Source organism: Neolamprologus multifasciatus, chromosome 4, assembly GCF_963576455.1.
Source record: "Neolamprologus multifasciatus chromosome 4, fNeoMul1.2, whole genome shotgun sequence".
Taxonomy (NCBI): domain Eukaryota; kingdom Metazoa; phylum Chordata; class Actinopteri; order Cichliformes; family Cichlidae; genus Neolamprologus; species Neolamprologus multifasciatus.
In genome coordinates, this window is record NC_140442.1 from 5,244,105 (window position 1) to 5,261,276 (window position 17,172).

Sequence of the window (17,172 nt, forward strand, 5' to 3'; positions counted from 1 at the left end):
AACATCTCAGTGTGCATTTAAAGTGAATTTAGATTAAGTTTCAACATAACTTATCAAATAAGCGTCCTAGTGTTTCAAGGTTGGCCAGTCTTGCTTTTAAGGATTTTTGTGTAAACTTGGATAACTTGTTTATTTACTTCCTAATAACTTCCAAAACTTGAAATTAATTAATTATAGGTAGTTACATACATTACTTGAGTTTATTGACAGAGAGTCGCGAACATGGGTGGTCCTCAAAAGGAAATATAAATCAGTTAATAAAATGTTAAAAAAATAATAATAATAATAAAAATCCACTGGTCCTACTAAAGATTAAATTGGGGTACTATTAAAATGACCTCACCCTGACTACATGATCACACTCCCATATCACTACACTCAACTTTTCTAGAAAGCTCTAAGCCATCGTAGTCCACTGGCCTTAGTGTGCGCACTAGCCGCCGGAAGTCCTAGAAAATACAGAAGAATTAAAGAATGTATTTAAATTAATCAGTAAAGCCAGCTTGGATTCTGACCCGGTTTTTTATTTTATTTTATTTGTTTATTTATTTATTTTGTTAAGAAAAAAAATTGAGAGGTGTATGTAAGAAAGCCGTCCTAGAAACAAATCTTTCCACTTCATCTAAATTAGTTTAAATTTTAATTGGAAAAAAGAAAGAAAGAAAAATACATGTATAGAAACACAAGTCAAATCCCTGGCTAAAAAAGAAAAGTTTAAATATTTTTAAAATATGCTTTGCCACATTTTTTTTATCACTATCTCTGCTCTTTGAACTCATGACTCTCTCTCTTTCTCTCTGGCTCTTATCCGTTTTTTAACTCTGCCTAACTTGACGCCTCTCTGACGTCACCTGTTTACTGCCTTCCATTCGAGAGCACGTTTCACACGTGACAGACGTTTGGGGCCGCGCTCGTGCTCGCTCTGTTCTCGTGCACATGGAGCTATCCCCCCTAGCCTCATCAAAGCCCACCTGCCCTACCAGCTACTCGGAAGTTATGGGCCTGCGTTGTTTCTGCAGTAAAAGCTGGATAGCCCCAGCAGCTGCCGTCCCGCCATTTAAAGTGTCGTTAATGACGCAGCCCTCGGTGAACCAGCAGCCTGAGTGATTTTGGAGTTGTGTGTTTTCTGCCACCTGGCGGTCACAATGAGAGCTTGCAACAGCACACTTGGGTGCCGAATAAACATCTATCCAATGATCAGTATGAGCCGCTCGTATTGCTGTGATTATTACACTGCTATGTGGAAACACCTGAGAGTAGTGTAATTATGTTAGCTGTAGTCTAGCAGTTATATTGAGAAAAAGTGCAACATCACTGTCTGAAATTGCACAATAGTAAAAAATAAAACGTGGGTCAGCACCTCTAAATGTGTCATTTCTTCCTTTCTTTCTTGCGAAGCCAGAAGAAACTAATTGTCAGCACAGCCCAGATATCATCATCACGTTCAGTAGCTATAGATCAGCATGAATTTGGAGTCATGTTTCTCTCAGCTGGCGCTTGGCAGGGAGATGTGGTCCTTTTGTAGCTAAATGCTCTTTTGCACTCTCCTCAGGATCTTCCTAGAGCTTTATAAATCTGTGTTTATATATTTCCCAAATAGACATTAACGTTGACATTTATCCTTTTAATAAGTTGCAATCAAATAAATATTGATTATAGCAGCTCTTGGTCACAGTAAAAAAAATTTAAACACATAAAAAGGTTGTAAATAGATGAATTATTTAAACCCCAATCAGCCACACTATTTTAGCAGCAGATATAGGGCTATCATACAAAAACTCTATTATTTCTCTGTGATGGATATCCTCTGTTCTAATGTAATTATCTTGCTGGTGTAGAGGGGATGTAGGGATGCCTGAAACTGCGACTGCATCTGAAAGGTACCATCTGTTCATCCCCACTGAGATCAGTGCCAGAAATATTGTTTTTGAAATATCCCTGAAAGCAGCGAGTTTGTCTAAGGCCTGCCGGTCTGCTCTGGTTATTCAGCTGCAATTTGACAGCCAAGTAACCCAGAATCAGAATATTTTTATGGTCTTATGTGATATTCTTGAGCCACATTCACATTAAAATGCTGTGCATGCCCACATTTTTCTGTCTTTGACACCAGTAAATTTTGTAACATCCTTTCTTCTTCCTTTAAGTGAGCTGAGTCATTGGTTTGTTTAAAAAAGAAAGTGCTGAAACCTAATTTTGAGTAGTCTAGAGTAGCTTTCATGTAATCATTTCCTCATTATTTTAGCTAAAGTTTACATCAAGTACTTAACACATGTTCTGTGTGTTGGGATGTGCACAGTCTTTTGATGTAGGTGTTCATCCTAACTGTGAGGCACTTTGTAACTGTGTTTGTTGTTGTCGTTGTTGTTGTTGTTGTTGTTTTAGAATACAACTAAAGTTATTCTTTTTTTTTCTAATCCAATGCTGTTTAGAGTCAGCGTTGTTTGCTGCCCTCTAGTGGTTGTCATGTGCATTACATAAAAATTTACATTAAGGTATTCAGACATAATAGGACACAGCCTGTAGCTGACATTAAAATCATATCAAATAATACCATAAACTCTTACATAAATATTGGCCTCTGTAATAATATTAAAGCGTTTAAAATATAATTTAAAAACAAAGCAGTACAAATTACGTTCTGATTGGGTGTTTTCTGACATGACGTTGCCATGGGCGGGGTTTTGCATTAGCAGGAAGCTTGACGTCACGATTGTTTTGGGAGAACGACGGAGACGACAGGAAAATGGAGCAAAGCGCTGAGGATTATAAGGTACTCCTGAATTAAATGTTTAACACGTTTTCACTGGCTGTTTCTGTGAATGTTCGTAACTGTGCTGTTGAATATTGGGCAGAACTTCTGATAGCTGACTAATGGTAGCACCTAAAGCTAGCTGTGGATCTCCAGTAACGTTCGTTAAGCTCGAGCTGGGCTACGTGGTGCTTTAGCTCGATATAAGAGCTGGATATATTGTTTGTATAGTTGTGTGTATAACCACACAGACATGGAAGCTTAAAGTGTGTTCAGAAAGTCGCGAACTTAATTCAACTTGTCCTGTTCGGCTGTCTCGCTTTCACCCACTGACCTGAGCAGAGCAGTGACTTTATAGTCATGTGATGTGAACGTGTCACTTACCAGCTCTTTGTTATGATTTACCTGCCGGGTCAGCTGTTTGACTGGTCACGTGGTGCACGGGCGCGTTAATCACAGTTGGGCACTGGGTGGGCTACATTTGCATTTATTTATTTTTTATTAGTATCATTTAGTTTTTAATTTTAGTTTGCTGTCCAGTTTTCCAAAAAGTTTTAGCCATCGTCAATCATTTTTCAAATGAGGTTTAATTTACCCAATTCTTGTTTCTCAGACGGTGAAAAATAACAGGAAAATACGTTAATCTTCTAAATAAGGTCTCGAAGACCTCATTTGCCATAACTATATGCTATTAAGGCGTTTGAGCTATTTCCTAGGAAATACCGAGCTGTCATTTAGCTTCCTGGGTTGAACCCACCATGGTTTTTGTGGGTTAATGCTTGTGGTGTTGACTGACAAAGACTGAAACTAAATGAGCTAATTTTACAGGTTGAGTGTTATCATGTAAGTATTTCAGTTAGTTCTCATGATTTCTAAAGTTTACGTTATTTTTACAATCATCACGTTTTGTTTTTCTCACTTGACCTCAGATAACTACGAATCAGTTTGGATCAGCTGTGTTAGACGTTAATTCTTGTTTCCATCTGCCATGTGATGAGTTTATTCCACGTGGATGTTTTTTTGTTTTTTTAACTGCAAGAAAGTAAACTTGCTTTGTTTACAACCAACCTGCTGTCAGTGTGGTACCACCAATTAGCCCGAAGTCAGGAACACAGACCTGTTTGGCGACCACTGGTTCCTAAGGGAAAGTGGCTGCTGGAGGATTTTGGGTTGCCAGGAGGTCACTGACCAGTTTGTGTGTGTGACTGGGGCTGAAAAGACACGTTGGGCTATGGGAGGACGCCAGAGTACCTGGAGAGAACCCAATCAGGTGCATTGAGAACATGCAAATTCCACAATGATTGGGCAAAAACAGGGCTGGGCTAGCCTGAAATGCTGCTTAGATGTCACACAGAGTGCCTAGCCTTTGTGAAGAGGTGTGGACAACCTCTTTACCCTGAGAACACCAGTAGCGATAGGAATTCTGAGTATGCACAGGCCATTAAATCCCTGCTCTTTGTATATGGTTCAAGTTCAACTTCTGAGAGAAACAAGTGGTGTTCAACCACACAAGGTATCAGTTATACTGTAGTTATTGATGATGATTAAAATAATCTTTAGGTAAATTATTACCTGCCTGTTTGAGTGACTGAAATTTGACACCAACCAAAAAAAAACAAACACCTTTAACTGCAAATATATTTTACACTTAATTTCTGCTACTTCATATTTATGTGGGGCTTTTTTCTCCTCAGCTGATATTTGAGAAGGAGGGGGTATACCTCCACACAAATGCCAAGAGGAGTAACCAGGACACTAGCATCCCAGGGTTCATCCGCATTGTGGAGCGGGTAAGAAAGTCTGTGTGAGCTAAGACTGTTTAGGTCAAAGGTATGATCAGGAAAGCACGGGGGTAACCTATCATGTCTTTGTTTTTTCAGGCTGGGCTGCCAGCTCTAGAGTGGAGTCCACTGGAGGATGACGGTCGCAACGCTCCTGCTGTACTCTACAGCAAAAAGGTTAGGAACCATCTATTTGCTACATGCTGAAAAATAAAAAGTATTTGTATTTGTTATTAGCTCGAATAGGATTCTCATCCAATAATCTCCACCTGATCAGGATGGTGATGGAGGGGAAGAGGATACAAACTTTGACCCGGGGTATGAGCCAGACTGGGCAGTTATAAGCACTGTGAAGAAAGAACGAGAACACGTCCCAGTCAAAAATTCAGGTGCAGTCTGCTTTTCTGGTGATCCTAGCAAAGGCTCGTGCTCAGAAAACTAAAAACTCCTCTTTTTTCTCACAGGTCAGTGGGCGTTCTCGCTGCCTCTCTCAGAGCTGTACTCTCTTCGGAGGTCTCGGTTCTCCTTGGGTCGAAACTTTCTCGTGCTGACTAGTAGAGGTGGTCACCCACTGCCTCCTTTGCACTTCCACAGAGGAGGAACCCGGGAACTGCTGAGGGCACTTCAGCGCTACATTATTCTGGACCCGTAAGCATCACTGCAATCATTTTAGCAGCAGATTTCTAATTACAGTGGAATGCCAGCATTGTTTACATGCTGGAGAAACCCTGATTAGTACCTCAGTTTCAGATGCCCTTTGCTTCTTTGTCAGGGTGTCATGCGGTTTCTGTTCTTGTTATCAGGTCACCACTTGACGGGCGGCTCTTCCTTGCCTACCCCCAGGACTCAGGCACGCTCCCTCAATCCTTTGATAGGCTGCAGTTTCTTGAGGATGGAGGCAATGATCTTGTCTCAGTAAGTAGAGTTTTTTGTTGTTATTTTTTTAGAGGATAGTGCATGTTGCATTTCTAATGAGTAATTTTCTTAAGTAATCTCGCACTTAATCATTTTAAAATCTATGAATTACTAGCTTGTCCATTAACACCAGTGACCCGGTGATGAGGTCATCTTCCACCGAAGCAGCATCAGAGCTTGAAAACAAAAGCTAATGTGGAAGTGTCAAAATCTCAATTTCCTCTAAAAGCAGCTTGAGCTATATAGATCCCCGATGTTAACACCTCCAACTGCAGAGTAGTAATAAACATGTTTATAGCATTTTTGCAGTTCAGAGTTTTTGTCTCCCCTCGGATGACGACTAAATTCCGAAACCGATTTCAGATGTTTTTATGTTTAAAGTAGGTTGCATTATTTGGGCATGGTCACATTGACAGTTGGATGCCATCACAGGCAGAGTAGTCCAGTAGCTGTTTACCAGCCTTCGCCTCAGCTCCTGCACTAACTGTGCAGGTAATTGTACTAATAGATCACACAAAACAGAAATTATTAGCAGGTTTCTGTATCTGTGCACTGCTCTCATACAGATTATGCATATAGAAAGCAAGATGGGATCGGCCAAAAACGAAACCATCAGAGCTTCAAACAGGTTCCACCAAGTCAAGTCAAGTCAAGTCAAGTAGCATTTCCTTTCAATCATATGCAGTGGTACAGTACACAGTGAAGCGAGACAATGGTCCTCCAAGACCTTGGTGCTACATATAACATATAACAGACAATCAACACAGGACTACATGCGGTGGCAGCGACACAGTGGTTTCATCTGTCTTTTTTAATCATAGCCTTTGGTACCAGCTAACATTAGTGAAGGAAACATCATACTTAAAACGACAGGCCTTCATTTGCATAAACATTCTTTATTTTTCACCTATAACAGAGATTTATCCATGACCCGTATGCCACTACATTTGGTGGATTCTCCAAAGTCACAAATTTCTTCAGGGCAGCACTTCGGCCTCCAGAGTCCCCCATCCACACACGTACTCCTCAGGATCCCAGTTTGCCTCCACAGCCGGATGAAGAGCCCGGATTCGAACTCATCACCTGCGTAAGAGAAAGATACAAAAAGATAATTTGAGCGCGGATAGATGGAATAAAAAATAAGTTATTAATGTTTGCTTTTATTTCTTTCATCAAGGGTGTGGAACTTGGACCCAAACCAGATGTAACAAGGGGACAGCCTCTGGATAAGTGGGAGGAGTTTTTGGACTCTGAGGGGCGAGTGACTTGCAAAGAAAAAATCAAAGAACTTGTGTTCAGAGGGGTAGGACAGTAAATAGAGTTAGGCTACGTTCACACTGCAGGTCTTAATGCTCAATTCCGATTTTTTGATCAAATCCGATTTTTTTGTCTGCTCGTTCACACTACAAATAAAATGCGACAGCAAACGCGCTCTAGTGTGAACGCTCAAAGCGGCCCGCATGCGCAAAAGAAGACGTCACACACAACGCGCTCTGTTTAGACCCAGAGCAACAGTATTGTTTGACTGATGGCCTTAATGTAAAGACTTCAGACTTTACGTTTCCCAATTTTTGCTTTAAGTTATTTTGTTATTTACACAATAATGTAAAAAACCTAATAATTATCCTTATTGCTGTTTTAGAGGAGCGGTGCTTCAAAGGATAGCTGCAGATTTCGGTCAGAATCTGCAGATTATACAGTACAAATAAAATGTTCACGTTTCTCCAACGTTGTCTTCCCAACAGTTTCATTGACATCTACACAGGATGGCCAGGAAGTGTTCGCGATGTCTTATCGGGCGCTGATAATTGGCGTCTGTCTTGTGTCAGTGACGTAAAAGACGGATTTAATGCGACATGACCGTTCAAACAGCAGTCGCTTTCTAAAACATCGGATATGTATCGGATTCAGTACCACATACGAAAGTGACCCAGATCGGATTTGAAAATATCGGATTTGTGCCGTTCACGCTGTCACACCATGATCGGATATGGGTCGCATAGGGTCAAAAAAATCAGATTTGATGCGCTTTCGCCTGCAGTGTGAACGTAGCCTTAGAGACAAACGTGTGTTTCTCATGTTTAACCAGGTGTGCATTCTTTGATGGGGTTTTTGTGTATCTTGCAGGGCGTCACACACTCACTGAGGAAGGAGATATGGAAATTCCTGCTGGGGTTTTATCCGTGGAACAGCACTGCCAAGGAAAGAGAGGACATTCTTCGGGTCAAAACGTTAGTATAATTTTTTTTCCTGTCATATCTTTATGATAATTTATTGAGGCTTTGGGAAACGCTCTCATTGCCTTGCTTGGTAAATAGTAAATGGACTGGTTCTTATATAGCGCTTTTCTACTCCACCTGAGCGCTCAAAACAGTCGCCCTGTTCACACACATCTCCTACAAAAGTGCTTTCATAGCTAATATTCAAACACACATACACACACTCCGATGGATACATCAGAGAGTAACTTTGGGTTAGTAGCCAGGGTTCGAACCACCAACCTTCCAATTAGCAGATGACCTGCTCTCCTTCCCTCCTGAGCTAGATGCAGCCACTTTTTTTCTTTTTTAATGCTTAGCAGCGAGCCAGTGTATTTCCTAAACTCTTGAACTGTTCACTTGCTTTAACAACCCTTCTGCGTGTGCAGGGATGAGTACTTCAGGATGAAGGTGCAGTGGAAGTCTGTCAGTGAAGAGCAGGAGATGAGAAACTCCCTCCTCAGAGGATACAGAAGCCTGATAGGTCAGTACGTCTAATAACAGAAGATCTGTTCAGCGTTTAGTCAGCTGCCCGTCAGAAGTTAAACTGTCTTTGTTCTGTTGTGACAGAGCGAGACGTCAACAGGACAGACAGACACAACACTTTCTTCTCTGGGAATGACAATCCGGGACTGACCCTGCTTCACGACGTGCTGATGACTTACTGCATGTACAACTTTGATCTGGGTGTGTATTTATGAACCGCTGGTAAACAGATGTGCACTTCATAAATTGATCACCGGTACATGTGACTGACAAAAAGATCACCTTTGGTAGTTTCCTGGACTGGATCTTTTAGGTGTAATGCCACAATCTTCCCAGAAGTGGACGACCCAAAAAATTCGCCCCAAGGTCACACCGTGCAAGGCGCATAGAAATAGCAGAAAACCCATGAGCTAAGTTCATGACAAGTATGGCTTGTTTGTAAAAGTTGCCAGGAGAAAGCCCGTTCTCTTTAAAAAGAACATGGCGCAGGTTTAGAAAGAGCAAACTACAAGACTTCAGGAACAATGAAACCAAAGTAGACGTGTTGGGCCATGAAGAACAGTGTCACGGCTTTGCAGTCACTGACTAGACCATGAACTCTTCTGTATACAAAAGTATTCCAGTCAAATGTAAGGCTGTACGAGAGCTAAAGCTTCGCCCAAATTGGGTCATCTAACAGGACATCCTCTCCCAAGCACAACAGCAAATCTACAACAGAATGTTTGAATAAGAAAATAATCAAGGTGCTGCAAGGGCCCAGTCGAAGTGTAGACCTCAGCCTGATTGAAGTGCTGTGGTGGGACCTTAAGAGAGTAATCCCTTCAAAGCCCAATTAACTGAAGCAATGCTGTAAAGAAGAGTGGACCAAAACTCCTCCAGTGACTGATGAAGTCATATAGAAACCCATCACTAGGGCTGTGCGATATGACCAAAATCTCATATCCCGATATAAGAATTCTATCGTCCCGATAACGATATAAATCAATCAAACATTTTCTGTAAATTCTGTGAATCTCGGGCAGCTCGACTTGCGGGAAGTGTTTCCAGCTGCACGTCATGTACCTGGAGTCGAGTGTTTTAACCGACGCATGAAACGATACATTTTTAGACATAAGTTGTAACGGCCGCCGTTTTCTTTGTGAGTATTTATTACACGGCGTGCTGCGGGGAAAAGCCTGCTCTAACGTTTGAGTCTAAGGTTTATTTTTTAGCACCTGGCGGCTCTTTTTTTTTACTTCTCATCCTTAAATAATCTGCTCTTTCACGTGATTCAGTTTATTTTGAAAAGTCTCAACAGGATCTTGAGCTTTACTGTGAAAGCAGACACGCTATGGTGTTACCGTCGTTGTTGCTAACGACAACGCATAAAAACAGGCGCTTGTCCGTCCGTAGTGTGGTTATATTAAATATAAGAGAAAGAGAGAACTTTAAGAAATTAATATAGCCACTACAGTGACCATCAAAATAAAGAAAAAATATTACCGTAAACAGTTTATTTTGCGACACCACGAAACAAACGATAGCGTAAAATGAAAGATAGACGTTTTTATCGTCATCCGATATATATCGTTATATCGAACAGCCCTACCCATCACGTCAACCTATTGCTGCTAAAATTGGTTCTCTAAGTACACCACGTGATTCAGTAGCTTACTTTCACATGACTTCATATTGTTTGTATATGAAAATAAAAGTTGAACAAGCATTACGGTGCCAGTACAAGTGGCGTCTGGTGACCAGAAAGATTTGCAACGACAGGAGGAAAAGTATTCTACAACTTCCTGTTACTTAACTGGCTAATTTTCTCTACTTCCTTGTGTTCAGCAAACAACAAAATAAACAGTGAAACAACAGAGATGTCCATGGTGTTTTAAGACCAATCAACAAAGGGTTTGGCAGCTATTAAAAGCGGTTTGAGTAAAGTATGTATTTAAATATGTTTGTAACACAGGTTTAACACAGGTCTCCTTTTTCATCGGTGCAGGTTATGTGCAGGGGATGAGTGATCTTCTTTCTCCTATCCTGTTCGTCACCCAGAATGAGGTGGAGTCGTTCTGGTGTCTGACAGGATTCATGGAGCTGGTGGTTAGTAAAAACATCTGTTCTCTTTTTTGTTATCGTCTGTCACAAACCCGTGATCTTCTGTTGAGACACACAAGAGCTTTTAAAGCTGTTACTCCATATTTGAGTCGATTTCTGCTCCGAATGGAGAATAATTAACTCGGCAGCAGCACAAACATAACCTTTGAAAGTTTAAATGCACTTGGGCCAGTGAAGTGATTTTTGTGCAGTTACTTAAGACCTCATCAACATCTGATTTGAATGAATATAAAAAGCCCACACTTAAAACTGCTTTGGATGTCTCTCAGTGTGCTCTTCTGCTAACTCGCTGCTGTCTCCAGTTGTGAAGCAACCACAAAAACACTCACTGGATTTTGGTTTGTAGCCTGAGGCTGTTTGCCAACAATCACAAGCATTACACCTTATTAAATGTTAAATAAAGGCACATTGTCATCTGGTTCTATGTTGTGCTGAAATGTGATATTGATCATTGAGATCTGATGAAGCAGTGAGAGAAAAACAATAATGAAATTAGCGGAGTGTCAAAGCAGAAACATCCAAAAGATTGATGTATTTGTAAGAAGCCGTAGACTCCAGCTGAAGAACAGGTCTTTGTTTTTCTTTCCTGCAGCACCAGAACTTTGAAGAGTCTCAGGAGGCCATGAAGCAGCAGCTTCTTCAGCTCAGTATCCTGCTGAAGGCGCTGGACCCAGAGCTCTGTGACTTCCTGGGTAAGTGAGCTCCTATTTAGCCAGGCACATTAACAGTAGAAGTGAGAGTGTAAAATGAAACGTGCAAAGTAAAGCTGGGCAAGATAAAGAAGTTTTAAAGCTTCATTGTTGTGTTGATTTGCACCTCAGCACTAATTTCAGTTCCTATCACTCCCCAGAGGTCTCATTCTGACCACATGTACTTGTATACATGTGCTTCTGTCTAAAAGGAGCAACTTGTCAATTTGCATGGCATTTGGGGCAGAAGATAAAGTCACAGGGAGGGACTGGCGGATGAATTTACAGTTTGAGGTTGGGTCAGTTTGACACCGAAGGCGAAGTCGAACCTTAAATATAGCAGCAATTTAGAAAGACGACCAGAGGTGCACAAAAGGAAGACATTATCGTGTTTTCTGTTGAATCTGACCTCTCACATATTCAATTTCAATTCAATTCAATTCAATTTTATTTATATAGCGCCAAATCACAACAAAAGTCGCCTCAAGGCGCTTCATAGATACAGAGAAAAACCCAACAATCATATGACCCCCTATGAGCAAGCACTTTGGCGACAGTGGGAAGGAAAAACTCCCTTTTAACAGGAAGAAACCTCCAGCAGAACCAGGCTCAGGGAGGGGGGAGTTATATAAGTTTAGATATGCTGAAGGTGACATACATGCCACGCATATGTATGAAACTGAGAAAACTCTGTGCAATAATAATTTCTTTTTTGTAAAGAACTAAAATTCCAGTTCTCCCTTCCTTGCATGTCCTTCAGACTCTCAGGACAGCGGCTCGCTTTGCTTCTGTTTCCGCTGGCTGCTCATCTGGTTCAAGAGAGAGTTTTCCTTTGAGGATATCCTCACGCTGTGGGAGGTGAGTGCTTGACTGTACCAATTTAACATATTTGTGTCTTGAATTGATTGAATGCTTCACCTTTAATTTGAAATCCCATATTCAGTTGTTTTATATTTTATGTGCTACTATTTTACAGTCTACAGTAAGGATTGTTTGGGCTGCATCTTGACATCGCATTTTATAGCATCGCGTTTTCTTCCTCAGGTCCTCTGGACTCGTCTTCCATGTGAAAACTTCCACCTGCTGATCGCCTGTTCCATCCTCGAGTCCCAGCGAGAAGAGCTGATAGGCTCGAACCATGACTTCAACACTATTCTGAAGGTGTGTGTCTGGATTAAAGATGACGGTTATTTTTTTTTTTTCTGTAATCATACAGATTTTCATCTTCTATAATGTTTTTCATCTGCAGCACATTAACGAGTTGACAATGAAGTTGGACCTGCAGAGCGTTCTGCGTGGAGCCGAGGCCATCTACCTACAGCTGTTTCTGTGCAAGGTAAGACACGGGGCCACTTCATACCTAATGATTCGACATACAGCCAGTAAAATATCTGTTGGTCCAAATCTGAGATTATTTTTTTTTTATTAGTATTATCAGAATATAATAGGAAAACAATTTATCTTGTGCTATATTATGTTAACTGATCATTTAATAACTTGCTTGCTTTGTAACTTCCCCTTTTTCCTCTTCCCTTTCCACCCTAGGAGCTTCCTGTTAAGGTGAAGCAGGTCCTGGGTCTTTACGTCCCACCCAGCTCAGAGGAAGAGAGCCCAGACTCACAGGCCAGCGAGACACAGCGCCTCCTCAGCCAATCACAGGAAGGAGCTGCAGCTTCTAATTCAGCGTGTGGCCCCAGCTGCCCTTAAATCTGATTATCAGCTGGTGGACTGACACTCGCTAAGAGATGTGTAAAAGATATTTATATATGAAATATGTACTAAATATTATCCCATGGTATGGAGCGAAGACTGTTGTTACCGATGGTCAGAGGCAGGGGGCACTGTGGAGGCTCTTTTCTCTCGCTGTGTGTTCATGAAAGTTACAATCCAACGTGTTTAAACACTATAGCCGTGCTTGCAGTGCTGTTTTTGTGTGTATGCTGTCCTCCTCGGTTTCCTCGTCACTTGTTTACATCTCCTGTTTTCATGACACTTTTGCTTCTGCTTTTACTTATTATTTAACTATATTAATTCGTTTATCCCTTGATTACGTTTCAGTTTATTTTGTGTTTTCTTACGGTCCTCTCACCACTCCTCCTGTAAAGAGAAATAGACGACGCATAAACTCACTGGCAGTATTTTGCTAGTACTGTAAGATGCCATTCCAGCCCTATGCAAAGGTTGTGCATGCCTTATAGGTTCCACATGCCACTTTGGTAATATTAAGCCTTGTAACTATATGTATGATGTTCTAGCATTTTCATCTCGTTATTACCAAATAAATGGTTGAATCATAACAAAACAGAGTATTTAAACTCTACTTTATCCATTTGTAAAAACGTAAGCAGAAGAAGTTCAAGATAACTGAACTTGATCCCCCCTGTGGATAAGAATCAGGTGAGGAAGGAACAGACGATAACATCCTCCCCAAGACTTGAAAAGGATTCATTTATCAAATGGTGGAGGTGAGCGTCAGTGTGCAGGTCTGAGTTTACCTGCAGATCCACAGCAATAATAAACGAGGCAACCGTGGGTCAGGGGGTTGGAAGTTCATCTTGTAAACCGGAAGGTTGCCGGTTCGATCCCCAGCTCTGTCTTGGTCGTTGTGTCCTTGGGCAAGACACCCACTCACCCACCACCTACTGGTGTTGGCCAGATGTTGGCCAATATGGCAGCCTCGCTTCTGTCAGTCTGCCCCAGAGTAGCTGTGCACACTCCACCGGTGTGTGAATGTGAGAGTGAATGAATAGTGGGATTGTAAAGCGTTTTGAGGGTCTCGAAAAGTGCAATATAAATGCAATCCATTATTAATACTCATATCAGTGAGGAGTAACTTCACCTCGGTCCTATAAAGTTACTTCTTATGCATAAACTCACCATAACAAGGTCCTCTCTCTCTCTCTCGTGCTGTTATGTTTGTTTTCTTGGAGCTGGCGAGGTGTGTGGGTGTTCCTCGCCTCTCATCCTGTGCTAGCTGGGATAGACTGGGATAGGCTCCAATATGTAAATATCTGTATATTTACATATTTAAAATATATCTAGTTATATATCTTAAACTATCCAGATGCAAATGTTTTAGATGTAGTTTAAAAACTGAAAAAATGGGAAATAGTTGTTTGAATTTTACATGTAAATACATAAAGATAGAAATTGAAATGAAAAGCTGCAGAATGCAGGAATCTATAAGAAAGATTCCAGCTCAATCAATGAGCTGTTTTAGATCCTTCCTTTATTCTGATTGGTTGCCCCTTGCAAACAGCAGTTTTGAACAGCAGATGCATCTCAGGTCCAGCAGCCAACGCTGTGTACCTGAGATGACTACTTTAGGGATATCAGCTCTCACTGACATCATAAAGAGCCAGGAGTAGAAAAGAAATACCTAAACTGAGTGTTTAGAGCACTCTGAGCTTTTTCCTCACAGGGATTATCGGCACACCCTGTCATTTCATTATTTGAAACTTTGGCCATATTTAATACGACTAGTGTTGGGAAGGTTACTTTTAAAATGTATTCCATTACAGATTACAAAATACATGCCCCAAAATGTATTCTGTAACGTATTCCATTACGTTACTCGAGGAGAGTAACGTATTCTGAATACTTTGGATTACTTAATATATTATCATGCATTTTACAACTACATGAATGTACTATTGCTGTGATTTATTACTGTTACTGAAGGTCCGAACCGCAGTAAAGGGACCTCTGGCTAATACAGTGGCTTCCGTGTCGGGCTCGTAGCCGAAAACTAGCTTTACTTGTTGTCTGGGTCAACTTTGCTAGCGAGAGACAGAGAGAGGCGTTGAAAGGCTGCTCCAACAGAACTTATTGTTTTTGGAGGAAAACACGAACACAGCGTACAGTCGAGTCTTAGAGCTATACCTGTAGCATTCTGCCTATTAGCTTAGCACAACAACAAAATGGCGGGAAACAGGAAAACACGCAGAGCGAGAGCGTTGCCCTGTAACCGTGGCAACCGCAACGCTGCCGCCTGGAACAACAGAACGTAGCTGTCAAACAAAACCCAAACAGTCCTGACCCGCCACAATATGAAACAGGGAAGTACCGCCGTGTAATCCATTTATTTCAACAAAGTAACTGTATTCTAAATACCACCTTTTTAAACGGTAACTGTAACGGAATACAGTTACTCATATTTTGTATTTTAAATACGTAACGGCGGTACATGTATTCCGTTACTCCCCAACACTGAATACGACCATCAAACATCGTAACTGTTAATAACAGAGGTAATAGCTCCCCTTTAGCGTAACAGCCAAATGCTGTCAAAAACTCAACTGATAGTCTCAAAATTGTGATAAACACATTGATTTAGTGAAGATGTTTCGCTACTCTGCGTCTGTGTAAAAACGATTCCAACGACTCGTTTACATTTGTCCGATAAATCCGAGGTCAAAGACTGACAGACCGTTACAGTAAACTGCACTTGTTTATGTCTTAACTTGTGAACTGGTTAAACTTTGCCCTCCCTCCCCTCTCCTCCCCCACTGGCCAGCAGGTGTCTGTGTGAGGTGAATAGCTCAAGGGGAAAATAGGGCCTCTGTTCTCCACTGTCCTGGGAAATGAGCTGGAAAATGAGGGGCGGGCAGCCACACCCCCTTCTCAGGACCTGCTGCACTCCTCCTGTGGCTGGTGGCTGTCTTCGAGCCCCTCGATCCATGTTGTTTGAATACAGCTGCGGTGTATGAATTTAGCAGGGTGCTTAAACAGCCCGACGATCTGTCACTCTCGCCCTCTCGCCCTCCCACCGTCCCACCCCATCCTGACCTCACTTGACTGGCAGAGCCAAACTTACTCAGTCCTTCATTCAAACTCAATCTGCTTTCAGCCCTTTTCAAAGCCTGTTTTATAGGCGAAGGCCTTGTCGACCGCTTTAAACCTAATATGCTCTCACTAATGCTACAATCGACTAAGAATTGCAGGATTATGTCTCTTCGTGTTGTCATTATGCAGAGTGTCTAAGAATAACCATCTCAGTTTGATAATGTGGCTGCTGATCTACTCCCTGTGCCTGAGATTCTCATCTATGAGTTGTTTACTATGAATTCAGTTACTCAGGAAAATTGAATGAATGGTCTAAAATCAATAAAATTATTGATTTTATTGTTTATTTTAATATTTGTGTACATTGTTTGTCTGTCTGTGAAAAGCGCTTAATAAATAAAGTTTACTTACTTACTTACTAGGCTTGGAACACTGGACACAGGATGCACTGGCATTGTTTTGTACAGGTTTAAACTTTAACCTTGCATGAATATTTTAAAGGGAAAACATTTTGCTCTTGTGTTAATTAGTTGTAAACTTTGGGTAAGTTCATGTACAAACCCTGAAATACCCTAAAAGAACTCAGAATTTCAGTATAGATTCAATGCCTGCGTGTAGTACATTCAAACATGTGTTATAATATGTTTTTAACCACTGATTCTGATTTGGAGGGGGGGTATTAATTTTAGGTTTCAGTCTTTTTAATTACTATTGTGTGGATGCCACATGTTAGACACAAGACTTGGGAAAATGACATCATGTATCACATTAAAAACACAGAACTTTTGAAAGCCTTCTTGTAATCATCCAAAGTCTCAATAAATACGTCCACGTCAGAGTGTAGTTTCTATTTTTATTTTATCCATCCATTCACTTCCGCTTATCCTTTTCAGGGTCGCGGGGGGCGCTGGAGCCTATCCCAGCTATCATAGGGCGAGAGGCAGGGTACACCCTGGACAGGTCGCCAGTCTGTCACAGGGCTAACACACAGGGACAGACAACCATTCGCACTCACATTCATTCGCACATTCACACCTAGTGGCTATTTAGATTATCCAATTAACCTATCCCCACAAGCTGCATGTCTTTGGACGGTGGGAGGAAGCCGGAGTACCCGGAGGGAACCCACGCAAACACGGGGAGAACATGCAAACTCCACACAGAAAGACCCCGGCCTGATGTTGGAATTGAACTCAGGACCTTCTTGCTGTGCGGCAACAGTGCTAACCACCGTGCCACCGTGCTGCCCCATTTTTATTTTAGTTAATTAAAATGTTTTTAGACATCCAGTATTAATTTTTTTTAGTTTAGCTTCAGACAAACAACCATCATATGAAGATGGAAAATGTTACGCATTTTCACAGAAAGTGGGACTCTAGTCAGTTTAATCAGGTCTGCATTCTTGGGGA

The 17,172-nt window shown here is 41.4% G+C and overlaps 1 protein-coding gene across 1 annotated transcript; it reads left to right on the forward strand.

Annotated features, from left to right (window-relative positions):
- Window positions 1–2,638: 2,638 nt before the first annotated feature.
- Window positions 2,639–13,280, forward strand: tbc1d17 (TBC1 domain family, member 17). Its single transcript, XM_085155772.1, has 17 exons — window positions 2,639–2,770; window positions 4,444–4,539; window positions 4,630–4,707; window positions 4,808–4,919; window positions 4,995–5,178; window positions 5,334–5,445; window positions 6,362–6,532; window positions 6,623–6,748; window positions 7,573–7,676; window positions 8,093–8,187; window positions 8,274–8,390; window positions 10,174–10,274; window positions 10,882–10,981; window positions 11,739–11,836; window positions 12,023–12,139; window positions 12,228–12,314; window positions 12,524–13,280. Exons 1-17 carry the CDS (start codon window positions 2,744–2,746, stop codon window positions 12,683–12,685), a joined length of 1,887 nt encoding a protein of 628 aa, XP_085011898.1. The 5' UTR covers window positions 2,639–2,743; the 3' UTR covers window positions 12,686–13,280.
- The last annotated feature ends 3,892 nt before the right edge of the window (window positions 13,281–17,172 follow it).